General features: G+C 39.3%; 1 protein-coding gene across 6 annotated transcripts in view; it reads left to right on the plus strand.

Moving 5' to 3' along the window:
* ATP11C (ATPase phospholipid transporting 11C) overlaps positions 1-28,000 on the plus strand; it is a 131,039-nt gene that overhangs the window by 68,615 nt on the left and 34,424 nt on the right. For all 6 annotated transcript variants that reach the window (XM_063431988.1, XM_063431991.1, XM_063431986.1 and 3 more), the window contains exons 7-16: positions 5,449-5,552; positions 7,302-7,349; positions 8,663-8,727; positions 9,877-9,958; positions 10,755-10,905; positions 11,260-11,457; positions 19,841-19,990; positions 20,797-20,957; positions 23,316-23,387; positions 24,422-24,495. In XM_063431988.1, the coding sequence (XP_063288058.1) occupies positions 5,449-5,552; positions 7,302-7,349; positions 8,663-8,727; positions 9,877-9,958; positions 10,755-10,905; positions 11,260-11,457; positions 19,841-19,990; positions 20,797-20,957; positions 23,316-23,387; positions 24,422-24,495 (1,105 nt within the window). The remainder of the gene's footprint in view (positions 1-5,448; positions 5,553-7,301; positions 7,350-8,662; positions 8,728-9,876; positions 9,959-10,754; positions 10,906-11,259; positions 11,458-19,840; positions 19,991-20,796; positions 20,958-23,315; positions 23,388-24,421; positions 24,496-28,000) is intronic.

Raw genomic sequence — 28,000 nt, forward strand, 5'->3', positions numbered from 1 at the left:
CTGTTGATTCTGCAGATTTGGAAGTTTAGAATGCTCTTTCCCAGCACAAGGAATTTAGTTTCCTGGAAACGGGCTGGAAGCTTAAAGAAAATGTCAATTAAATTAACTGTGGTTTAATACTTCTAAAGGAATTCCCTACAGTGTGTGTGAGGTGCAGTTATGAAGCGGTGTGTATTGAAGCTCTTATATATTTGCTAATACACTAATTGCAGAATACTTAAAGGAACACTATAGGGTCAGGAACACAAACATGTATTCCTGACTCTATAGTGCAAAACCCACTATTAAGGTGACTTGCCCCTCTTAAAAGCGTGAAAAACTCACCTTGTTTCCAGCGCCACACACGTCTGCCGGCACTGGCTCTGCCATTTTGATGACATCATCGGAATTTCCCATGGGGAAAGCATTGGATTGGCTAAAATCGACCATGGGGAGGAGCCAAATGCTGTTTTGGCCAATCAGAACCTTCTCATAGAGATTCATTGAATTAATGCATCTCTATGAGGACAATTCAGCTGCATGGCGACGCTGAACGGCAGAGCTGCCTACTGTGCCAGGAAGCATCTCCGTTGGCCATCAGAGGAGTGGCCACTTGGAGGTGTCCCTAGCGGCAATGGAAAAAACTACCTAAGCTGTAGTTGTTCTGGTGACTATATTGTCCCTTTAAATAATACTTATTATAGGACTACCCAGTTCTTGCTTTGGCCTGCTATATCACTGAGCTTCCTCTGAGTCTGGCAGTGGATTACATGAGCTCTGGAAAAGTAGGCACTTGGGGCCTATATTATAAAGCTATTGATTGTAACAATCTGTTAAATGTTGCTAAACAAATGCACTATCTGTTGAGAACCAAGTTAAGGCACACATTCAAAAATATTTTTGGGGGAGGGTGGTTTTGTGTGGTTTTCTTAGTTTTTAGTATTTAGCAGAAATCCTTGCAACTGTGCACCCCACACAACACCCCATTACTATCCGTTATTTTGTGTTATTTCCATATTATTTATGCAATCACAATCTTCATTCATTCCATTACTCGTGGATCAAATTTAGAACAAAGGACTGATACTGTACATAGGTTATATGATTACATGCAATATTGGCTTTTATGCAGAGCAATTGGTAGTGCAGTTCCTTGTTTCTTACAACAACAGTATTGAATTATTTACTGGCGTGAATGATGCAGTGGAGGTAAAAAACAAACATCCGTACTGCACATATATATTCATGGTGATTTCACTGCCCCATAATCTGACATCTGCAGAGATATGCCATAAGAGCACATGTGTACTCGGGCATCAACGGACAGCCAGTAGAGGCATATAAAAAATAAAAAATAAAAAACACTAATGGAAATTTTAAGAAAATCTCAATTCTTTGTGTATAAATCTCACAAGTAATAGTTCTGTTAAGGAGCAGTACAACAGAATGTTACTCTTTAATAACTTTGAGGCATCTTCAGTGCTGTTGGAGGCATACCCACTTGTGCTAAATTTAACCCTTTGATGATTCCGAACTACATTAACAGTATTGTTAGAAGCATTTTTAAAATGACTCTATAGACACCAGAACCACTATAGTTTAATGTAGTGGTTCTGATGTTTATATCATGTCCCTGCAGCCTTTTCATAGAAAAGGCCGTGTTTACATTGGTGCCTAGTAACACCTCTAGTGGCAGTCACTCAGACGGCCGCTAGTGGTGCTTCCTAGTTTAGTGCTGCACTTGCATAATGCTCTCCATAGAGATGCATCTCTATGAGGAGATGCTGATTGGCGCAGTATGGCGTTTTGCCATTTCTGCATAGGAAGCACGACTGATGATCTCTGCCAAAGAGGCGGGGCGATACCAGCGCGTTAATGGAGAAAAGGTAAGTTTAAACACCCTTTACACTACAGAGAGGGGGCCCAGTCATCTAAATATTTATTCCAGCACTATAGTGTTCCTTTAACCCAGGGATGTCTAACATGCGACCCCCCAGATGTTGCTGAACTACAACTCCCATGATTCTTTCAATGAAACAGATAGCCAGGGAATCATGGGAGTTGTAGTTCAGCAACATCTGGGGGGCCGCATGTTCGACATCCCTGCAACCCCTTAAGGACACATGACATGTGTGACAGGTCATGATTCCCTTTTATTCCAGAAGTTTGGTCCTTAAGTGATTAAGGATATAAACCGCACTCACTGCAGCTCACTGTCCTGGATGGCAGCTTAGTTTCACCTGTGTGGTTTACTACCCTTACGGATATTCTGTGCAGTGGCATTAGCTGCGAGACAATGTAAATATGGAGGTTTAAGGGTGCCTCCCCTGATAATTAGGGAGGGTTGGGGTCTTATTCTAGCCCTCTGTGAATAACATAATCTCTCTCCATATAAATACTTTTGCCTATTTTATCTTGCCACATCTCCTATAATCCAATTTCCAAAGAAATAGAACATAAAATTTGAGACCCTTTCTAGGCCATCCCCCAACATCTTCACTTATTAATTCATCCCATATCTCCCCACCTATTATTCAAAATGGGAGAATTCGCCAAAGAAGATTGGACTGACATACTAATTAATACCTTATCTATTACTGCCTTCATCAATATGAAGAAAAAAAATTCTACAAGAACACAGTGGACTGAAACGTCGATCATTTTAAATATGCTTGAATAAAATTTGGATGTTTTATCTGGACCGTGAGTGCTGCTACCTCTTTGGATTTCTTGGATATTTAAAGCCTAGGCTTAGCACCCGGCACACAAGGGACATTTAAAGCATGAGGGCAAGAGCAATATATATATATATCTTGCTTTACCAGGCCAGTAAATAAACTGTTTCAACTATGCATGGTGACTCGCATTGAAATCACTAAATACTGGAAGACTTCACGTAAGTTCTACACTCAGGTGGAAGCCAAGGCTACCTTCATATATAAATCATGGACATAGACACCTACCCTTTCCTTACATTAATGGCTGATTTCTCCCTTGCTCTCATCATGGATCATACACTCCACCTTTTTTTTTTATATATATATATATATATATATATATATTTGTAACTTTATTGATTTATTTTTTTACTCTTGCTCTGTTTATAGCTTATTTCCTGGTTTGCTCTTTTTCAAGGCTGACTAAGAGGTTTATTTGCTGATTTGCAGACCACCTTAATCAATACTCTTCAATTCATTAAACTTATTTTTGATTACATTCTATAGGCAGAATTTACGTTTTCCTTTTTAATTATATTGTATTGAGCTTTTAAGATGAGGGGGAATAACGATAAATTAAGTTACAAAAATGATGTTTTTGCTTTATCAGAACAGTGGCATAGAGCATTTGAGTAGCATGCAAAAAAAAGAAAAAAAAACTTTAGCATAAAAAAATGTACTATAAGAAACTTCAAAATAGTTTATAGTCATCCGATACTATTTTAATTGATGCAACATGATTTAAAGGTATAACGTTTTTAATGTTACTTTTTTAATTTTATTGTATTATTGTTCTTAAATAATTAACTTTACTAAGAAGACAAAGGAACAGTATAGTCCCCAAAACCGCTTTAGATTAATCAAACGGGGTCTAGCAAGCTAGCAGAGCACTAGATATAACATTCTAAATTAAACAGAATTTCCAATAAAGGAAGTGTAAACATTAGATGCCTTCTTATAGGAAATGTTTAGGAAGGTTGTGTATGTCACATGCAGGTGTGACTAGGGTTCATAAACAAAGTGATTTAACTCCTAAATGGCAGAGAATTGAGCAGTGACACTGCAGGGGCATGATCTCCATCAAAACTGCTTCATTAAGCTAAAGATTTTTTTTAGTCACTGTAGTGTCCCTTTAAGCAGGGTTATTGACTAAACTTAGTTCCCGGGAATTCGGATTGAATTTGGTTTTCACTATAGCGAGATCATCCAAAAATGATCCATTGGGGGTGCCAATAACCCCCACATTACATTTGTCAAAACCGTCATTTTGAGGCTGCTGCTACGCTAACAAACCATACACCAAAGGCAAACAAATTTTAAAGATTAAAGGGACACTATAGTCACCTGAACAGCTTTAGCTTAATGAAGCAGTTTTGGTGCATAGAACATGCCCCTGCAGCCTCACTGCTCAATCCTCTTCCATTTAGGAGTAAAATCTCTTTGTTTATGAACCCTAGTCACACCTCTCTGTATGTGACTTGCACAGCCTTCCATAAACACTTCCTGTAAAGAGAGCCCTATTTAGGCTTTCTTTATTGCAAGTTCTGTTTAATTAAGATTTTCTTATCCCCTGCTATGTTAATAGCTTGCTAGACCCTGCAAGAGCCTCCTGTATGTGATTAAAGTTCAATTTAGAGATTGAGATACAATTATTTAAGGTAAATTACATCTGTTTGAAAGTGAAACCAGTTTTTTTTCATGCAGGCTCTGTCAATCATAGCCAGGGGAGGTGTGAATTGTGAATTGAGCAGTGAAATTGCAGGGGAATGATATATACACTAAAACGGCTTTATTTAGCTAAAGTAATTTAGGTGACTATAGTGTTCCTTTAATTTTATTTTTTAGCCTGCTCCCCTGGACGTTGTATATTCAGTGTTTAGATTGTCTTTAAATCCCCATTCTGAATGTGGATCCATTATTTCACTCCATGAGCATTGCCGTTTGCTTGTTTGTGGAAAGCAATATAATCTCTCTGGCAGGAGCCTGGATAATTTTATGTTCAAAATACATCTTGGCAACCGCAATAATTTGGGTCTTAAGTCTGCTCTATAAATAGTTTTAAAAGCAGCTTGGTTGATGTTCGAGGTGTGTGTTCGATCAATGATGTTCCCACTGCACATTAAAACATTTGACTCTAAAAACAGTTTTAAGGGATGTTGTACCTTGCTATTTTTATGAAGCTGAAGATTATTCCGGAACTGCAAATAGCTACATTGTTGCAAGCAGGGGGTGAAAGAAAAGTCCCAATAAAAATGACAGATAATCATTATGACAACTGTTCAGAAGGAGGTGATCTCATTAAAGGGACATCAAGACCTTTGCTCCTTGCTTAGTTTATAGTGCAAGGAGCTCCCCTTTCAATGCACTCTGTTACTTCTTTCCGTGACACTGGATCTCAAAATATCTTGGCATTTTAGCGATCCTGCCAAAATCTTAGTCTTTTGGTGATAATCAGCAAATTAGGTGAAATGTAATTAAGAGTACTATAAAACAGACTTGCAACTGATCAAAACATGCCAAACAGTGGCATGTTTTAAGGCTTAATAGCAAATGTGAGGAGTAAGCACCACAAAGCACCATTTCACAGTTTAGAAAAGCAGGGCTTACACCCAGGGGTTTGGCAATCAATCTTTGTGGAGAGTTCCCATATGTACTAAAGATTTCCTAATTGATATCTAAAGAAAACTTCAAAACAAAAAGTTACAATAATTACTTCAATAATGTTTTGGACCTTTGTGTATCTGTTATCTAGACCTACTATGCTGTGCGAGAAACCGCTGCTTTAAGCACTGCAGAAGCCTTTGATACCCTCTCAGCCACTATCGAATGTGAGCAACCTCAGCCTGACCTTTACAAGTAAGAAATAAAAAATAAAATCCATGTGTCTTCTCTTAAATGTATAAGTTGGGGTGTTTCTGTCTTGTGAGACCAAAGAGAATATGTGTATGGCATTCAATAGTGTTGGTAGACCTAGTAAAGTGTGTGTGTGTGTATATATGTATGATTTGTGAATTTTCACGCGCCAATGGCTAGTGAATAAGTGGACATTTTGAGGTTTGTATAAATTATCAAGACCTTGATTAGTAAAGCATGTGCAGATGATTAAAAAAAAAATTAGTTTTTTTTTTTCCCCTTCCCCCCCACTTTTAGATAAGATAGTGGTTTGCAATATACACAAGAGAGATGCATGTTACTGTATGCGATGCTATTGTTTATAAATTTATATGCATTTTGCAAAACATGTTATGGTAATGTTCCCTCCCCCCCCTTTTTTTCTTTTCTGTATCCTATGTATTTGATTGTTCTTTAGGGTCCTATCTACAGTGACCGATGTAATCAACATAAAAATTTAAATAAAAACAATATTTACAAAAAAATAAATACAATTTGAGTGCTGGAGGTTTATTTTATATACCGGTAGATATGACAATTCATGGGAGCATCTGATTTGCAGCTAATCGTAAATATTAACAGCTTTTTTTTTTTTTTCATAAAAATATTCTTTGAGGGGGTGCTTTTATTGTCAGTACTCTTTTCTTTAACCAGTATTTGCTTTCGTAATTACCGTCTCTCCATTGTTTCTTATTTTTTTAATAGCAAAATAGTTTGGTATTTTCTTCTTCTTTTGTATTTTTCTTATTCTATGTGTGCATTGTGCATGGAGTCTGTGATTTAAATTTAGTTCATTCGTTATTTCAGCAGTTAATTATTCATTGGTCTTTTTAATGAATACTTTCCCAGGAAGTTTGCACACTTTTGGCTTTAAACATTTAATTAAGAATACGGTTTTAATTAAAATAATCAGCATTCAATTAAAGCATTGCAGAGATTTTTTTAATTGCACGATCGACTGATTTTCAGATGTTTTCAAGTATTGACTTCAGATCAAGGTTTTGTGTGTGTGTGTGTACGCTAAGGCGGATGGCGATGGGTACTTGGGAAGTGTTATATATAAAAATGTGATGAATAAACTCTTTAAGGTCGTGAACACTGTTATTTTCATTCTTGCCAGATTAGCTTCTATCTGTTCTTGTTTAGAAATGCAGCTGCAAGTAAACAAAACAGCAGAATTGTGTTTCCTTTGAGCAGCAGTTGGCTTATTGTTCCGTATAAACCAATGCCATCAAAGTGAAGGTCATATCAACAAAGACTATGTGCAAATTATTTTCAAGGTCTAAGTCCATTCTTTTTGGATATTTTGTTTATCAGCAAACATTAACTACGTATTTTTCCAAGATAAGGCTATGGTTGGTTGCTGACGCATTGACAATTTCTAATGATTATTATTTTACATTACAATGTTTTCATAATGTATTGAAATTGTATTTCCAAATGCCACTTCTTTAACATTATTTAGTTAGAAAAATAAATAAAGAACTTTAAAAAAAAAAAAAAAAAAAGTTTCTTCACCTTCAACTTGCAGAAATAGTTCAACTAGTAATCATATTGTAGTATGTTTTCTACAGATGATAGTACATTACCCTATAGACGTGAATTGCATGAATGGTCTTTACTTTGACTGGAATGTCTTTTATCTAGGTATAATGTTAATGCCTTTGTATACTTTATTTTTAATGTTTCAGAATATATTTTTATATTTTGTAGGTTTGTTGGCGTAATGAATACATACACTAACCAGGACATGAAACCAAGGTATAATTTGCCATTAATTTTTTTTAGTAATAGTCCATATGTATAAGAGAGGAACCGGTCTGATAATTATCTATATGAACATGTTGATGCCTGGTCTCCAGATTGCAAAGGGTCATCTTTATTAGCTGGGTAGCTTGCTTCGGGGAGGGGTAGGGGTGCGTTTTTTAATTATTTTTTTTGTGGTATGGAAAGGAAACCCAAGGGAAGTGAAAATAGAAGTACAGTGTTTTATGGTACGGTTCTTTAAAGGAAATGGTTATTAACATGTATTTAGCTCTGTGTTTGTTTTAAACATAACTTTGATTAATGTACAATTGTAGCTAGATTAGTAGAGGTGCCTGTTTAAATAAAATATTCCTTTACAAGCTGGTTGGAATATGAATGCTCCATCACGTTGACTGCAAAAGAAATATTGTGTGTACATTTACACTTACTACTTTACCAAGAATCTTGGTATGTTTAGTTTTATCCGGAATTGTCTTTCTAGACATTCAAACACAACCACAGACTGTAGACTCTTAAAAGAAGTCCAGCAAATCGAGACACTCAACAAACCTATATTAATGTCAAATGTCATAACAATTTAGTGTCCGATTACAGTTTGTTGACAGCCTTAGTCTTAGTCTAGCCAATTTTTAGTAGGATGATGGCCCGTAGCAATGACGTTCTCCAGGAAGTGAGGGAGACTGAAGAATTGTGAGTGAGCAACGTCACCACTGGACCCTTTTGTGAGCCTACAATTTAATAAAATGATCTGCTCTCTCACCCACCTTTTATTCACTAGGCATATGATTAACAGGAGGAGAAGAAATGTCTGGTATTGTTAGACCACATAAGACTTGTAGTAGATAATGCCATATATGTGTTATTTTACATACATGTACCAGTGCTGCCCAAGATTAGTGGAAGGTCTTCTCCTGTGCAGCAGCTACTTATTGCAGTTGCCCTTGTCTTTATTCTGCTGTCTCCTGGTAATGGTATTGTTGGAGGGAAGCTGAGGAGTGCATTTCAATCTCTCAAACAGCTTTGCCCATATATCCATGTCGGGAGAGGTGCTGAATATGCAAAGGCTGCCCCAGAGTGAAACACCCATCGCTCTTCGGCAGACCAAAGCCATGTATGTCGCAGTGCTTCCCTCAAATCAAAGGATACTTAGCCCTAATCGTAAGTTTGCTGTCGTGGTTTATGATGTTTCCAGAATCTTTCCTTGGCATAATTTTCCCATATTATACGATTCATCCTTCAGCTCTTTGAATGCATATATATATTTTGTTTTTAATACGTTCTTACAAATATCTCTTTTCTCTGTTTAGCTCATTGGGCCCTGAAAATTTGCTGCTAAAAGGGGCAACCCTAAAGAACACAAAGAAGATTTATGGTAACTATTGAACAAGATAAAAGATGAAAACCTCAGTATAATAGATAAAGCTATATCAAACATGATGAGCAATTAGAGCACAACAGCTTCACATCAGGTTCTGCTTCTTCATTAAGTGAGAATACCTTTTATATCACAGGATCCAATGTAAGAAACTACACAACAAATAAACCTATCGCAATCGTCTTTTATAAAATGCGGAGCCTACATTTTCAATGGGTGGCAGAGTGATATAAGGTGTAAATCAAGACATTTCGTACTTAAATTGCAATAATGTGGACTTTATTTACAACCTAGTCTTTATTGTGCATGTTCGCACATAGGAATAGCTGTAATTTCAAGTATTCTTTGTGAAATCAATCAAAGATATTTAACATGAAAGCCCATTAAAGACAGATTGGGCTTAAAGAAAAAAGAAAAAGCAATCAGGACCTCCCAAAATTCAAGCAATCATTGCAGCTCATGCTCCCTCCCACCCCCCACTAATGCTTGCTTTTAGAGGCAGGGTCAGAGGCCCCAAAGGTCTCTTTGGGTTGTAGGAGTGGTTGTACCGTAGCTCTGTCCACTCTCTGTGGCACGTTCTTTTAGAATAAAGTGAGTGTGAGGTCTGCATATCATCCTGTTCCCTGATGTATGCACGCACTGAAAGAGAACAGGCAGGAGATAGCTGTGGCTACTGGTCCTGGTTCCCAAACAATCCAGCCAAGTCCACAGGAACTTTTTATTTTCCAGGTTGATTAAAAATTTGAGGATTATTCAATACTCTTCTTAAATTAATTTACAATTCAAAGTATGAAGCTTATCCTACTCTGCTGTATTTCTAACTTTTTTGTCCTAAAAGTCACTAGTTCTGTTATCAGCATGCTATAATTCACTGTTTTCACAAGACATGTAAGGAGTAGCATCTTCCAGATTAATTATCTTGAAGACTCACTGATACCTGTTATTTGTTTTAAGAATATCAAAGGCCAGATTTGTGTGTGAATTGTAAGTAAACTTCGCAGGAGGAGGTTAATAAATGGTACATTACAACACCTTTAGAGAGACCAGTTAACTATGATTCATCACCTCTGAAGCTCTAAGCCGGTATAACCTTGTCCGTTTCATTTTGGATTTTTTGGAAAACTTAAGTGTTTTAATATCGTGCAGGTGTCGCAGTATATACCGGCATGGAAACAAAAATGGCCTTGAACTACCAAGGAAAGTCTCAAAAGCGTTCGGCAGTTGAAAAGTAAGTGTGGTCCAATAAACATTTCTGTGTATAGTTTAGACGGTTTGTTCCTATGCCCAAGACAGCGTGATCCTGTTGTGGGATTGGAAAATAACTTATCTGAATTTCCCCCACCCTAAGTCTGTCGAGAATTATTTTAAAAGCCTTGTGTGAAAATGACATTTTATTTTTGTTTTGTATTCACGTTTGTTCTTTGATTATCTGAAGGATTTCCCCTCTTGTAGCTTTTTTTTTTTTTTTTTTTTTTTTTTTAGTTTTCAAGGTTGGTCACAATCTGCAAAATATAGGTTTTCATAAACAGTCAAAAAGCTTTGGTTGTTGATCTGTAAACAATTCTGTTGGCTTCTGAACAAGTCCCAGACTCAAGAACCTTGACTTTTTATAATCAGCACAGCTCGGGTGGAAAAACAATGTGTTCTATTGTCATAAAAAAAAGACTATTTGAAGGGTACAGTGCTAGCAAAATTATCTCAGGATATTAACCTTTTAATGTTACAAAAAGGCCTAGTGATAAATATACAAACCTCTGATCTATATGGTATCATCTATTATACCATGCAGTGGTATAATGAGGGATCCAGAATTTCCACATGCTTTGTATATTTCAAGTCAAATAAAACATTTATCTACTTTTTCATCAATTTTATGCTCCATAGTAAATATGCTCCATAGTAAAAATAGTCACATTTAATGTTAAATCTAGAATTGTCCTCTTTGTTCGTATAAGCAGCTTGTATTTTTTTTTTTTTTTACTTTTGTTTGGCTCTTCAATTTTAGCTTTCTTTTCTGCTTTCAGGTCAATCAATGCCTTTTTAATAGTGTATTTATGTATCCTGCTCTCGAAAGCATCCATATGCACTGCATTAAAGTATTTATGGCAGAATAATCCTGCAAATGATGAGCCATGGTACAATTTGAAAACACGCAAAGAAAAGGAGTCCTTCAAGGTATGTTTATATTTACTGTTTGCTGTCTTATTATGCTGTATGCTACATGGTATTTACCTTACCCCTAGCCAAGAAGGTATTTCTGCTGCTTGTATGGTTTTTATCACACTATGTAGAAACATTTAAATATTGTCTACCAGTCCCAGTGGACAGTGCTCAATGGGTTTACATCTTAAGAACGATTATGGGGCTAATTTCTAAAATTTGAATATTCATTAAAAACATTCCGTTAGTCTCCATAGTGATTATTCCACTATTTTTTAAAATGCCGATGACTACATGAAGTTTGTAGTGTTCCATACTTTTTATTTATTTTTTTGCTTGATGTGTAATTTTGGTTTGCTTTTCTTTCAGCTATTGAAAATGTTCACAGATTTCCTGTCCTTCATGGTTCTTTTCAACTTCATCATCCCAGTGTCAATGTATGTTACTGTGGAAATGCAGAAGTTCTTGGGTTCTTTCTTCATCGCTTGGGATAAGGAAATGTATGATCCAGAGATAAAAGAGGGAGCTCTGGTCAATACATCCGACCTTAATGAGGAGCTTGGGCAGGTGAGAGGGAGAAACACTGTTGATAAAGTGCAAATGTATTGTAGCAAGCTTGGTGTCATTCATGTTTTGGTACTAAGCAACTTTAGGCAAGTATATTTTCATACATACCCCTTGTCCTTGTATTCTGACCTCAATGTCAGATCTTTTTCTATGAGCCCATACAGCCAGTTTTAGAGTCTGTAACAAAAAACATGCGCATTGTTAAAGGGACGCTATAGGAATCCAGTGAAGCGATCTGGGTGTCATTTGCCATTTTACTAGATACCGCAGTGTTTCGATTGCAGAACTAAACACACCATGTGTGACTGTCTTCCTGACAGCCATTGGAGGGTGCTTCTGCCGCTTGCCGCTATAATAGTCAGACCCGGCTCTCACAGCTGACCTCCTGAAATTATTTTCATAGAGAGCATTTGATTGTAGGAGCACTGCACTGCGCGTCCTCTTGGACGAGAAGACAGCCGGCGTGACATCACAGGAGGTTTGGGATTCATGTTCTCACACTGCATTTTTCATGCAAAGATGCTTGTCCATGACACTTTCGTAAAAATTGTGTGCATTTTGCTGACTGAAACAAAGTAGCACTGTTGCTCTGCTTTGTGAGATGTTGATGCTAGGGCACACTTGCTGGGTTCCGTGTGGGATCTGGATTTTAGGGCAAACTTGCTGGGCACTGTGGGACTTTGGCAGTCAAGAGCAAGGCTGCATAGTGCAGGGCATATGGATATGCATTTCGTCCCGCGTTAATCAGGACTTCCTCAGGAGCTGTGGATGATCTCATCCACAGCTCCTGAGGAAGTCCCGAATAACGCGGGACGAAACACGTAGAGCCATCCATCCAGCAGTCCAAAGACCTTACCATCACAGATTAAGCTGCAAGTATTTTCCAGCCCTGGAAGTCCCGACCAGGGTCTGTGTAGTTCATCTATTTACTTGTTAGCAGAGTGGTTGGTGCCGGGCATCTGTTCCCAGGTCTTATAATAGTTCTGCTTTCATATTGCTATTGATATCATGTGTTTTTTATTGAATATATATGTTATACCTATTGTTGCAGAATAAAGTTTTATATATTTTTTATTATACTGCATCCCTCACAGAGGATTGTTTCTCTGGTGTTTAGCTCCCTCCAGGGCACGGTTTCTTTAGCACCTAGCGCCCTCATTAGGTGGGGATTTTCCCATCTTCTTTTTTCTATATTTGGTTTCATAGGCCATTGGAGTGTGCCTATAGAGTGGCAGCTTTTCGTCTATAGATTTCTATATTTGGTTTTGACATTGATTGCATGTTGGATATGCATTTTATACCAGCCACTCTACAATCCGTGAATTTTGCTTAAGTCCGTCAGTGAGGTATTTGGAGTATTTGATGTGTATTTGAGATGCTCCCATCAATTCAGCTTTCAATAATGTGTGATTATACTGTAGTACTTGTATTTTATACATGATTTTGTGTAAAAAAAACATACTTAACTTTTGTTCTAAATAACTTATCCACCCTGCCCTTTTTGAAAGTTAGACAAACTACACTTCATTTTTTTAAGTTTGTGGTGTGAACAGGTTTGCGTATATGGTGTTCTGTGTTAAATGAATGCACTGCGTGGGACATCTCAAACGCTTTTTCCTCTTAACAAAAACATAATTCCCACGTAAAGTGTTCACTCCCATGCAAGTGATTGAACACTGACTCCCAAGGTGAACAACAAAACACTTACTCTTGAATTTCAGGGAGGTTATATATGGAATATGCTAAAATCTTGCCCAAGTAGATAGATTTAGACTGTTATCATTAAATATCAATCGCTTATTTGTGTATTTTTCTAAATTTGCTGATCATTTTATTCATTTCATAATTTTATTAGAGCTGTGATTGTGTAATTCATTAGATTAAAGAATAAAAAAAAAAATATTTGTTTAGTAATGGTTTTAACCCCTGTAATGCCAGGTGTGGGACATGACCACAATTTTTGCTTTGCAATGTGTTGGTGATACAAATAATATATATATATAAATTTTTATAGCCGGGTTTGCCATTTGATAGGAGTCTGACAGGTCAGGAGGTGGTATTCACAGAGAGTGGTTGAAGTCATATTCTATATTAATGGAACACTAACCTTTTCATCTCTATGTTGTGTCTGAGCGCAGTGATCCTGTCCTTTAACCCTACAATGTAAAATTTTGCAGTTTTTTTTGTTTTGTTTAACTGTAATATTTACACTGCAGGGTTAAGTCCACCAGCCACTAGAGACACTTACAAAGCACTGACAGATGAAAACTTGGTCACTTGCTGTGAAAGCCCATAGGGAAGCATTCAATGCAATCCTTTCTATACTTTGGATGCGATTGCTGTTAATGCGCACAAGGTCCCAGGATTGGACACTTGTGGAGGAGGCCATGTCTCCTTTATTATTTTGCTGGAGAGGCAAACTGCGAGCAATGGAGCCATGGTGCTGAAAAATAAGTAATCCTTTTATTTTAGTATTGGAGCATGGTGAGGGGTGGACCTATATGGAACTAGGGACATAGACACTATAGAGTGAGGAATACAGGTTTGTATCCCTAATGCTATAGTTTTAAGTTAAAACTTCACCAACCGTTACTGATTATTAATCTATAATAACTTTACCATTACCAGAGGAGTAACTAGAAACCACCGGGCCCCTCCTCCATGTATCTCTCTTCCCTAGCCCCTCCTCCCTGTATCTCTCTTCCCTAGCCCCTCCTACCTGTATCTCTCTTCCCTAGCCCCTCCTACCTGTATCTCTCTTCCCTAGCCCCTCCTACCTGTATCTCTCTCCCCTAGCCCCTACCTGTATCTCTCTCCCCTAGCCCCTACCTGTATCTCTCTCCCCTAGCCCCTACCTGTATCTCTCTCCCCTAGCCCCTACCTGTATCTCTCTCCCCTAGCCCCTACCTGTATCTCTCTCCCCTAGCCCCTACCTGTATCTCTCTCCTAGCCCCTACCTGTATCTCTCTCCTAGCCCCTACCTGTATCTCTCTCCCCTAGCCCCTACCTGTATCTCTCTCCCCTAGCCCCTACCTGTATCTCTCTCCTAGCCCCTACCTGTATCTCTCTCCTAGCCCCTACCTGTATCTCTCTCCTAGCCCCTACCTGTATCTCTCTCCCCTAGCCCCTACCTGTATCTCTCTCCCCTAGCCCCTACCTGTATCTCTCTCCCCTAGCCCCTACCTGTATCTCTCTCCCCTAGCCCCTACCTGTATCTCTCTCCCCTAGCCCCTACCTGTATCTCTCTCCCCTAGCCCCTACCTGTATCTCTCTCCCCTAGCCCCTACCTGTATCTCTCTCCCCTAGCCCCTACCTGTATCTCTCCCCCTAACCCCACTCAGCCTCTCCATGTATCTCTCTCCCTTAGCCCCCCCGTCCATGTATCTCTCTCCCTTAGCCCCACCGTCCATGTATCTCTCTTCCTTAGCCCCCCGTCCATGTATCTCTCTCCCTTAGTCCCCCCGTCCATGTATCTCTCTCCCTTAGCCCCACCGTCCATGTATCTCTCTCCCTTAGCCCCACCGTCCATGTATCTCTCTCCCTTAGCCCCACCGTCCATGTATCTCTCTCCCTTAGCCCCACCGTCCATGTATCTCTCTCCCTTAGCCCCACCGTCCATGTATCTCTCTCCCTTAGCCCCCCCGTCCATGTATCTCTCTCCCTTAGCCCCCCCGTCCATGTATCTCTCTCCCTTAGCCCCCCCGTCCATGTATCTCTCTCCCTTAGCCCCCCCGTCCATGTATCTCTCTCCCTTAGCCCCCCCCGTCCATGTATCTCTCTCCCTTAGCCCCCCCGTCCATGTATCTCTCTCCCTTAGCCCCCCCCGTCCATGTATCTCTCTCCCTTAGCCCCCCCGTCCATGTATCTCTCTCCCTTAGCCCCCCCGTCCATGTATCTCTCTCCCTTAGCCCCCCCGTCCATGTATCTCTCTCCCTTAGCCCCCCGTCCATGTATCTCTCTCCCTTAGCCCCACCGTCCATGTATCTCTCTCCCTTAGCCCCACCGTCCATGTATCTCTCTCCCTTAGCCCCACCGTCCATGTATCTCTCTCCCTTAGCCCCACCGTCCATGTATCTCTCTCCCTTAGCCCCACCGTCCATGTATCTCTCTCCCTTAGCCCCACCGTCCATGTATCTCTCTCCCTTAGCCCCACCGTCCATGTATCTCTCTCCCTTAGCCCCACCGTCCATGTATCTCTCTCCCTTAGCCCCACCGTCCATGTATCTCTCTCCCTTAGCCCCACCGTCCATGTATCTCTCTCCCTTAGCCCCACCGTCCATGTATCTCTCTCCCTTAGCCCCACCGTCCATGTATCTCTCTCCCTTAGCCCCACCGTCCATGTATCTCTCTCCCTTAGCCCCACCGTCCATGTATCTCTCTCCCTTAGCCCCACCGTCCATGTATCTCTCTCCCTTAGCCCCACCGTCCATGTATCTCTCTCCCTTAGCCCCACCGTCCATGTATCTCTCTCCCTTAGCCCCACCGTCCATGTATCTCTCTCCCTTAGCCCCACCGTCCATGTATCTCTCTCCCTTAGCCCCACCGTCCATGTATCTCTCTCCCTTAGCCCCACCGTCCATGTATCTCTCTCCCTTAGCCCCACCGTCCATGTATCTCTCTCCCTTAGCCCCACCGTCCATGTATCTCTCTCCCTTAGCCCCACCGTCCATGTATCTCTCTCCCTTAGCCCCACCGTCCATGTATCTCTCTCCCTTAGCCCCACCGTCCATGTATCTCTCTCCCTTAGCCCCACCGTCCATGTATCTCTCTCCCTTAGCCCCACCGTCCATGTATCTCTCTCCCTTAGCCCCACCGTCCATGTATCTCTCTCCCTTAGCCCCACCGTCCATGTATCTCTCTCCCTTAGCCCCACCGTCCATGTATCTCTCTCCCCTAGCCCCCCCATTAGTCCCAAAACCTCCCTCCCCATCTGTTCCGGGCTGCAGCAGTACCATCTGACAGTAAGTGCTCTCAAAGTGAGTAATTCCAGTCAGGTGCGGAATTCCCTTCCTGTCGTTCATCCGGCATTCACGGGTCTCAGGCCAGTGCGGCAGGGGTCGGCATCGGCAGGGAAACCAGGCCTCCTGGAGTGATAGGCCCAATCGCAGCTGTGACCCCTGCGACCGTAGTAGGTATGTCACTGACTGTTACTAATATAACAGACATATATTTCAGATAGTCTACAGTTATACATCACACATCATTTTGCTAGGTAGATGATAAATATGCCTGTTTGTGCTTTTGCATATACACCTTGCCTTAAACTCTACTTAAATTCACACAGGACTGTTCACTTACATGAGAATTTGAATCGAAATCCAAATTTAAGGTCAAAATACCCAAAGTAGAAGAGAATGCTTTCCATTCTGCTACTCTGCGTTAGATCTGAAATGCACTGTAAATTCTCACTTTAGTAAATAACCCTATTACACTTTTGGATAGCAATGCTGCCATCTGGTGGTTATAGTGTTTTGTGTGTCTTTGCTTAGAGTCCGCTTAGACCATAGTTAAAATATGCCGGCTTCTGGAAACTCAAATGTATTACTATATATGCATGTATTGTTCTCTTACATAAAGAAAGACTATTGAAAACAAACACAGGTAATACATAAATATAACAATACATGGGCAGAGTTTCTATTTTTATTACTATTGATATATATTGTACATACTAATACAAAAAGAGAAGTCCTGCGCTTAAGCAGCAAGGACTACAACACACATCAGCCCCAATATATAGTAAAAACCAAAGAAAAGAAAATGTTACTTGCGCTTTCTCCTTAATCCCTATGTATATTTAGACAAATGGAGGTCATTTAGTTGCTCCAATGGCCATTGGAGGGAATGCCAGCCTGCCAACGTCAAGGCAGACCCCCCTAAGCGGGTCCTACATTATATTGTACATACACTGACCCTTCAGCCTGCTTCCTTGAGCTTCTGGCAAAGATATCTCTAATGAGACAGAAAGGGGTATTTTTTATATACACCCCTTTACTTAATAACCCTTAATGGGGAACACATGGGATGGGTAGCAGCATTGTAACCAGGCTGTGTGATACAAAGTAAATACAAATACAAAAAGAGAAGTCCTGCGCTTAAGTTTATTGTACATTCTGACATTTTTTTTTCCCACCAATTTTTACGTAGTATAGGTAATTTTTATGCATGTCTATTAATTTATATAATAAAAATAGTTTATATTTTATACAAAATACATATTTATTTATATTACTTTGTATGTATGTTAATCTAAATGATTAATTAAAATTGAATTTACCTATATCTTCAGATACTTGTAATTAGTGATGTCCCGAACAGTTCGCCGGCGAACATAACATGTTCGCGGTCGCGAACATGCACGATGTTTGGTCCGCCCCCTATTCGTCATGGAGGTGGGAGGGTCTGGGAGGGAGGGTCTGCTGCTGATTGGCTGGAATGTGTCTGCTGACTGTGAGGTACAGGGTCAAAGTTTACTCAATGATGATGAATAGGGGGTGGAACGAACATCGCGCGTGTTCGCGGCGAACGGTTCGGGACATCACTACTTGTAATTAGAAAAGAAAATTCTAAGATTTGTTAAAGGAATCTGTTTGAGGGTGGATTAGACGAGAGAGGTTTTCCCAAGGAGTCTTCTTCAGCTAATGGACATGGAAGATTCCATAGCCTCATCTTGGAGAATTCAACACTTGTTTAAGACCCCACAGTCACACAGACCATTAAGTCCTCCGTTATTCCAAACTGGTACTATGGTATAGAATGACTAGGGAATGACCCGAGTTTGTGAATATAACAGACAAAATCCCTTTACTCAGACTCTGGAGAGATGGATGCCCTTCACTCTCATTACAGTCATTGATTAACAGAGGAATGTCCAAAATAGGAGATCCCTTACATCAATACTTACATCAGTAAGGAAATTGCTCCCCTTCATTGAACTAAGTGCTAGAAAGGGTATATGTCATCTAGAGAATTTTTCAAGTACCTACAGTTTAGATACATCTTGAACAGAGGGTGCTAGAGTAAATGTGTCCGCTGCACCACCTAAATAACTGCAAATGGTAGCCGATAAGCGTGCATATGCTAAAAAAAAGGAATATCCATCTGCTATACCTACTTTCTCTCCTTAAGATTCCCCAAACCTCACTCATACAAAACTAAATGGAAATCCGACTTACAAAGCGTGGTAACAGAGGAAAAGTTAGGGTCTTCTCTAGATTACTTTGAGGCATCACACAATCACACATTGGACATATCACCTAGAACTGTTATATAAAATTATGAGATGTTATCTAGTACCAGCATGTTTATCAGTTACATCCATATCAGACTCTGACAGGTGCTGGAGAAGCTGCACATATTTACACACTTGGTGGAGCTGTCCCCATTTAACACTTATGTGGGACTCTGTATTCCATTTAGTGTCTCGACTGGCAGGCTACACTTACCTCCCCCCCCCCCCCCCAGCTCCACCATGGCTTTACTTAACATTTCCCCTTAAACTTTACTGAGGCCACTGAAATGTGTAATATGTAATTCATTTTTATCCTCAAAAAAAAAAAGCATTGCACGCCACAGGCATTTCACTATGGTGGTGTCTCTAAAATTGGCTATGGCTACTGTTGATTGTGGGAGCAAATGTCATACAGACAAAACAATTCAGAACATGCCTTTCAGAAACTATGGGACCCATGACTGACCTTGGAGAAGACACATCCACAACTTAACTGTACGTAGATTAACGGTTGATTATAGAAATGCAGCCCCTTCTTCCCTGCCAGTCAATTTTATCCTCATTTTTCTGGGGGGTTTTTCTTCTGGTTTTTTTTTTTTTGTTCCTTTTCTTTGGCTTGTTAAGTAAACACATTGATACTATGATACTACAGGTCTTAACATCTTACTCTGCATATTTTGTACACAATGTACATTTTACCATAGGATGTCATTTACACTGAGAAAAAGTAAATACACTTTTAAGTTACAAACATAAATACAATACATGTGTTTTAATGTATGTTTTTACTACATATAGTATTACATGGTACTTGGTCTTCTCCAAATGTACTTATGTCTTTTTTATACCAATACATTTATTGCATACCAGGAAACAATAGAAAACCAAGTGCAATATATGTATGAACATGTGAATATTTGTAACTTGCTAAACTGTGGATGTTCTATGTCAGAATATAGTGTAAATGAAACATTAAGAGGAATATTGTGTGCAGACCAGTAAATTGTGATCAGTTATGGGTTCCAACTGTACATTATCAGGGAGAATAATTATCTATCTATATATCTCTGTATACAAGAATAACATTGTAATAACATGTAATTTAACGTAATGTTTGGAATCACACTGAACATTTTCAATTATATATTTCAGGTTGAGTATGTGTTTACAGATAAAACTGGAACACTCACAGAAAACACAATGGAGTTCATAGAGTGTTGCATTGACGGCTACAAATACAACGACTCTGTGGAGAATATGACAGTCACTGATGGGCCTGGGTTTTTTGGAAAAGCTACAAGGGTAAAACATTGTTTTAAATAGCATTTTTTTATGATTAATGGGGGAAGTAACATATAACAGCCTTGGCTTAATTAAAACGTGTGTGTCTAGGTTTACTTATAAGACTTAGAAATTTGTTGTGGTCTGAAATGCAATTCATTGGAATTTGGCCCGATCAGGTGACAAGTTGAGTTCCATGATTCCAAGCCTCAAAGTACCCGAATCATCAACCAGACAAGCCGCACAATGGCTAAAATTCAATTTTGAATTCTGCCCACGGCATAAAAAAACCTTCTACTGAGTGGAACCAACTATTTTTATTGAAAATATGAAGAAGTCGTCAACACAGTCTGTATTGTAAACTAAACCAGATAATGTGCAGAGGTCAAATAAAAATTGCACATTTTATTTCACAATAGTTGAGATAGAAAAAAAAATTCTCGTTCAATTTGTGTTTAAGCGAATAACCAGGAAGGTTTACACAGTTTATATTTGTTATTTTAAACATGTTGGCATTGGGTAGGTTACAGGTGCACATATAGAAGTGGGCCTTGCTCTTATTCCACACAACATTGAATGCATCTTCTCCTTAAAAGGGACTCTGTCATGCATGACGTGACATAATGTAGTTCGAATTCACTTTTGTTTTTTTCTATGTATTTATTGTGATAACCTAATTGCTAACAAATACATAAAATGAGCAGTAATTTTTACACTTTAATCATTAGCCACCAAGACTAGCGTGCCTGACAAGAGTTGATTGAAACATTGTTAAACTGTATAAGCGATGTATGCTGACTAGATCGCTATGTTTTCTGTTTTCCTAGGACAGGGAAGAGCTGTTTTTACGGGCCTTATGTCTATGCCATACAGTGGAAATGAAAAAAGAAGAATGCCAGACAGACGGACCTGCAGGATCAACAGAAAATAATGTTTCTTATATCTCTTCTTCTCCGGATGAAATTGCATTGGTGAACGGAGCCAAAAAGTAAGGGCTAAATAGATACTTGGGAAGACAAATTGCTCACAGCTAGATATTGTGTGTGTGTGTGTGTGTGTGTGTGTTTTCATGCCACCCATGCAAGGAACGAGCAGTAATGTTACGGTTGGTAGACTGCGGGGGTCCTTCGTTTAGCTGAGGTTAGACTCCCGATTGAATTATGTTACCAGCTGAAATGGTGGCTGCCAGGAGTATATTTCCCACTAACCTTGGGTGGGAGTGTATGTAGCATTAAATGCCTCTCTTAACCCAAACACTACCGGAACTCCCACCTTTTCTCCTACACTTCCTTAACACTAACCCCAGCTCCAGTCATGTGTGGCACACAACTCCTCTATTTCTCTAGCTCCTTCAGTCATGGCAAACTACATTGTCCTTTTTTTTTTTTTTTTTATTCCCCGTTTCCTTCATTTGCCTAAATACAAAGTACATGGTGCTACTGATGTAAAGTGGTTAGTGGGTATAGGCGTTGCAGTTTGTAAAAATCACTGACACTCAGTCCACTAGAACTATCAGTCAAGCAGTCTGGAACACTTTTAGATTGACCTTGTCTATTTTAGAAGAGATCAACTCTTGTCTGGAGTAAAACAGGAATAATGTTTTTTTCCAAGAACAATTTGTTGCATAGAATGTCGCAAGAATGTTTTGACATAGTTAAAGGACCACTTCAGCTTAATGAAGTGGTCTGGGTGCCACTAGGACTAACCCTTTTTTTTTATATAAACATAGCAGTTTCAGAGAAACTGCTATGTTTATAATGGGGTTAATCCAGCCTCCAAATCCTCTAGTGGCTGTCTCATTGACAGCCGCTAGAGGCGCTTGCGTGATTCTCACTGTGAAAATCACAGTGAGAGCACGCAAGCGTCCATAGGAAAGCATTGCAAATGCTTTCCTATGCGACCGGCTGAATGCGCGCGCAGCTCTTGCCGCGCATGCGCATTCAGCCGAAAGGGAGGATCGGAGGAGGAGGAGGAGAGCTTCCCGCCCGGCACCCTCAGGGCACTATAGTGCCAGGAAAGCGAGTATGTTTTCCTGGCACTAAAGTGGTCCTTTAAATACTTTTTCTATAGTTAATTCTCTCTCCCCCATCCCCCATATTCCTGGATTCAACACACTGTTGTATTTTTTTTTATTTTATTTTTTTATAAAAAATATTATTGCACCATGCTGACAGTTGCTCAGAAAAGGTTTTTCATAGCTCTTAATAATTTAATATTTGTTCCTGAGCATTGCATATTTATCTGGGTCACATGAGGAGAGGAAGTATTGCTGGACTGTAACTTTGGTGCCCTCTACTGGTTACTTCAGTATTTTAAAAAAATGTTTTCATCTATGCAAGAGTCTAGACGTTAAACTACTTTCGCAAAACAATAGTGTACAGCACTGTATTTATTACTAAACCATTGTACGCTTGGCGGGTTGAAAGGTAAATACAATTTATTTCATTTAGCTAATAGTGATGCAACTAATCTTGCTGTCAATATCCATTTTAAGCTCCTTTAAAGTTATGGGTAGGTGTTGGGGGGGTTATTTTGTCCGCCATTGATTAAAACATTGAAAATTAGCTGTACATTTTGTAAATTTACAATTTTTTTTTTATTATTATTTATTAATTTATTTTTCTTTTTTATCGTAAAGTTTTTTGCAAATAACTTTGCAGTCCAGTTCTGTACAGACACAGCCTTTTCTCTGTCACGGAAGTCCCCATAAACCCTTTCTTCTTGAGAAATTTCTAAGTGTTTCTATTTCACAACCGCATTTATTTCCAGCAGCTTAGCCCAGGTGTAGGCAAGCATTATGGCTGTAAGAAGCATTATGGAATATGTAGTCCACAACATTTGGAGTGTTGGTGGTTGCCTACCCCTGCCTTAGCCTCTCCAATTTACCTGTATTGGGTTGGTTGCCTAATGTATGTTGCTCTAGTGCAGGTAGCAGAGACTCATACCGCGATGGTGTGTTCCATTAGGACTCCCTGTTATAGACAAGTGACGTACAGTTACTGTCTTAAAACTAATGTCGTATTCTCTGTCAACTGGAGACCCCGAAATAGACATGTCTGCTGTAGGCAGATGGTTTGCATATGAAAACACTTTGCAATATGTGGGCTAAAAAACATGCATCTGGCCACAAATGACTACTGATCTGATTTGTCATCATTTCATGTTAAAATGTGTTATTAGGGTATTGTATTTTGTTTCTCAATTTTATTCTATGCTCACATTTTACCATTCTTTTTTTTTTTTTTTTAAAGCAATTTGTGCATCACTTTATGCTTTATTAGTGATGTCTAAGCCGCTTTTAAGCTTTTTATGATCTCTATATGAAATCACTGTTCTGTTTTTACAGGTATGGTTTTACATACATGGGAAATGAAAATGACTACATGAGAGTTAAGAATCAAAGGAATGAAATGGAAATGTAAGTATTGTATTCTCTTAGACCACACAGGTGTGAGTGCGTCATTTATTAAAGGGCCACACACCTGGCTGCAAAGTAAGATTTTGCTTTATACAGAAATATGGAACAAGGTGATATCTGGATTAGTGATCCTGATGTGGATTAGGTTTATGAGAAACCTCTGTCAGCGCAGCTTATGCTAAACATCTACACCCTCTTTATTAAAGGAAAAACCTGCCCATGACAGATCAGCCAGTGTAACATTATATTCAGTGTGTGTGTGTGTGTGTGTGTATATATATATATATATATATATATATACACAATCATGCACTCCTTGAATTTCCACTTTTACTAGATCGCACTCCGAGGTCTTTTTCCAAATGATGAAACTTAGCTTTTTTTGCTTACATTAAAAATAGATACATACATACAGGTTGCTCATACATTAATGTTGCTTTAAGCATTACACTGCACTGTGCTATCAGTAAACATTAAAGGAACACTTCAGCCACCATAACATTAACTTTTCAAAAGATTTAACCCCAAAGGCTGCCTCCAGTGAAGATCTCCAGGGCCCCCAGGCAGCATCTAGTGTCTGAAACCGGAATGGTGCACTACAAATTGGCTTAGAAAGTCAGCTGACCGCTCTAGCCAATGAGCTGTGCCACTGCCCAACGCACTCTGCTATTCTTGTAACTCTGTTTCAATAGCCGAATGATACCTGAGGAACCTGGAGATCCGCACTGGTGGCATCTTATGGGGTTGAATTATTTGAAACCGTTAAATCCTTAAGCTAAGAGAGTGCTTGGGAGCTTTCTGGTACCCTAACAACTTAGTTGGTGGTTATAGTGGCCAGAGTGTTCCTTTAACCACTGCACAAACCCTATCACTAACATTACCCTACACTGCACTGTTGCCAATCATTAACTCCTACTTTATTTTATGTAAAAAAAAGTTTGGAGCATATGTTTTTACCCTGGTAGCAGAGTTGATCAAAACAATATGTTCCTTTTCCTTTCAACAAATTCTTCATTTAGATGCTTCTATTGCAGATTCCAGCGTCTTCACGTCTTGAACTTTGACCCGGTAAGACGAAGAATGAGTGTACTTGTGAAAAGCAACACAGGTAAACTTCTGCAATTAATAAAATCACTGCAGTCTTTTCTCTTTCCATAATATTAGGTTACGTTACTTAGTTCAATTAAAGGACCACTATAGTTCCAGGAAAAAATACTCGTCTTCCTGGCACTATAGGGTCTCTAGGTCCCCCCCACCCTTAGTTTACCCCTCCCGCGGGCTCTAGGGTGAGGAAGTGGTTAAACGCATACTCTGCCTACTTTCCCCGTCATCGGCTGAATGCGCATGAGCGGCAAGAGCCGCACGCGCATTCAGCCAGTCCACAAGAAAGCATTCTCAATGCTTTCCGATGGACGCTGGTGTCTTCTCACTGTGAAAATCAGTGAGAAGCGCGGAAGCGCCTCTCGCGGCTGTCAATGAGACAGCCACTAGAAGCTGGATTAATCCATAGGTAAACATAGCCGTTTCTCTGAAACTGCTATGTTTACTGCAAAAAGGTTAAACCTAGCTTGACCTGGCACCCAGACCACTTCATTAAGCTGAAGTGGTGTGGGTGCCTATAGTGGTCCTTTAATGCTATGGAAATGGAGAGGACCAATACATTTTATAAATCAAAGTTTTTATTGAGGGTTTTGCAGAAATTGTAATAATACAATTGATTTGTTAGTGAGATATGCAGGTCTCAAGTTGTAAAGGAATAAATCTGGCCATGCAGGGCCTCTTAATACATGGGAAGTTTATAGAACCGTAATGCGCGTGTAACCAAAAATTAGGTGTAGTTCGAAATTCTATCAAATCAGTTAGTTTCGTATAGAACGTGGACCTCTACTATTATTATTATTTGTAAGGGAATCATTAATCTTTGAGAAGTGGGGTATACAATGTAAGTTGAACATATCAACATCTTGGATCATGTAAGATATAAGCGGAGTGCATTCCCACAGAATGCCTCGAGAGTATAACATAACCCCAAGAATAGCACCCCATGCCTTCATCATCTGAGCTGCTAGTGGTAGGGAGCTACATCTGTCAAACGTTGTGGTTCTCGAATTCCACATAAATGTCAATAGGGAAGATTCTAGACTTCCTTTATCCAGAGAGATCCATTGTTTTTGCATTAGGTGAGAGTGCAACTCCAGAGTTATTTGAAGAGCGTTTGCGTGGTTGTACTTGTGAAAATCTGTGATGGCCAACCAATAACACAATGGTTGTCTGAGTCGCGGTCTCTCTAGTCTCCAGACATAGCACGGTACCGATGATCTTAGGGATGCAAAAAGTGCTGCTGAGAACCAATGCATTTTAATAAAAGTGTACATTGCGTTGGCCTTATTCATACAAATAGTCGCTGGCTACCTCAGGTTATTTGCTGTGTGGTACCTTTGATTTAAATTAATAGCATTACCAAGAGTTCACGCAGAGGCTGAATATATTTTATGTGTAACGGCACCTTAAATAGAGTTCCATTTATAAAATAGATTGTGTAGGGGGCCAAGTATTAGAAGAAAGATGTCCTTGCGCCACAATTCAGACAAGCAGCACTTTAGGTAGCTTTGTTTTATGATAGAAAGGTTTGCTAAGAAAAATCCAGTGGGGGATATGAAGGTGTTGAGAATTGCTGATTGTCCACTGTATAAAAAAAGCTGGTAGTTTGTCTACAAACGTTATGGATCAATAAATGTAATAAAAAAAAAAAAAAAAAAAACTCAACAAAACAAAGGCATATTCCATAAAGTTTTTTTAGAATTAAAAGAAATTATTTTGCTGCAGCTACCCCATTCTTGCCTATTTATTTTCTGGTCACTGTCCCAGGATTTCTTTCTGGGTGGATTCTATTTTGAATTGAAACAAAAAAAGTCAAAATGCTGCTTTGTCCTTTTTTTTTTCTTTCTTTTTTTCGCATTTTAACTTTCATGAAACTCTCATTATGTCTCATTTTTTAAAAATGCAGGGCTTCTTGCAGCACTAAAACGTAGAACAGGCAAACTTCTTAAACATCCATGTATATTTACATTTGCCTGGATATGCTATTTCACATAAAAGCTATTTATGTTGAGTGTTTAAGGAACCTTTAAATAGCTGTGTGTTTAATTTCCTAGCTAGTTCTACCCAGATCCTGAAAATGCCCGAACAGCTGATTAGTATTACACATTAACCCCTTAAGGACCAATATTCTGTTATAAAAGGGAATCATGACATGTCACACATGTCATGTGTCCTTGAGGGGTTAATTGGCTTAATTTCTAGTACAATCTATGTGCTCCCCAGTCTGCCATATTTTATTTAACTGCAAGCATTTCAGTTCAGTTAATCGTGCGTCTTTCAAAACTTTGACACCTGCAGAGGGCCTTAGAATTGGTTGCAGAACAATGTCCTTATTCTAGTTTATTTGCTTAAGAGTATTTACATATTACAAATCAGGATTATATGCCTGGCTCACATATATTCACACTTCTTGTGGCAAATTAACAAGAATTGTTTATTTGTCAAATACTAGTATTCTTTGTAGTTTTACTAACTGCCCCCAGCATGTCTAAGAAAAATATATTTTAAATGTACTTATAATATATTTAAACACTATAGTGTCAGGAATACAAACCTCTATTACTATAGTTCTAACAGTGCTGTTTAGGCCTCTGCCCCCCCTGTAAGCAAAGTTTAAATATGAGTTTACTCACCTTTCTTCCAGCGCTGCTGTTTCTGCCCCCGTTCCTCCTCCATAGCTGAGATTGTCAAACTTTCCATAGGAAAGCATTAAGAGGCTATTGCGCATGCGCTACAAAACACAGCCCTGCTCCAATCAGCGTCTCCTCTACGAGGAACGTTCAGCACCTCCATGCAGAGTGTGGAGATGCTGAACGTCAGTGCTGCACATCGTCTGAGTGACTGCCACTAGAGGTGTTCCTAGGCAGTAATGTAAACACTGCCTTTTCTCTGAAATACTAAAAATAGAAAGTTTTGCTCTAAACCATGCTACCTGGATGATTAGATATTGAGGATTTCTTGTTATTCTAAAAAAAATCGAAGTATAATAACGTAGTGGATTATGAACGGATAGTCATAACAGGTAATATTAAACTATGTTCCGTGAGTTTGACATGATAGGACTGATCCCCACCTGTCCTAAAAATCTAAATGTTCACCAATTAAGTAGTTCCCTAGGTCTTGCTCAGCCATGTGAGAGATACAGAAAATTATTATTTACACTAACTTTAATTTGAGAGAGAGAGAGTGTGTTTTTTTTTTTTATACGCTGTGCCAAGCAAATGTATAGATTACACTTGAGTGTGTATGTGTATGTGTGTGTGTGTGTGTGTGTGTATATGTATGTATATATATATTTTATTTTTTATTTTAATTTTTAATTCTTATGCTATACTGCCATGTTATCAACAAAGCTGTAAAGACACCAACTATAGATGTTGGGAATCGCCATAAGAAGCCAGCCACATCTTGGTGCACTTGCATTCTAGTGATTGTAGTTGTCCTATAGCAATCTTTGGGTGTAGCAACTGCGTGCTTAGATGAATTGTCCATGTCCATTTCCAGATTCCATA

The sequence above is a fragment of the Pelobates fuscus genome, chromosome 9 (assembly GCF_036172605.1).
Source record: "Pelobates fuscus isolate aPelFus1 chromosome 9, aPelFus1.pri, whole genome shotgun sequence".
NCBI lineage: Eukaryota > Metazoa > Chordata > Amphibia > Anura > Pelobatidae > Pelobates > Pelobates fuscus.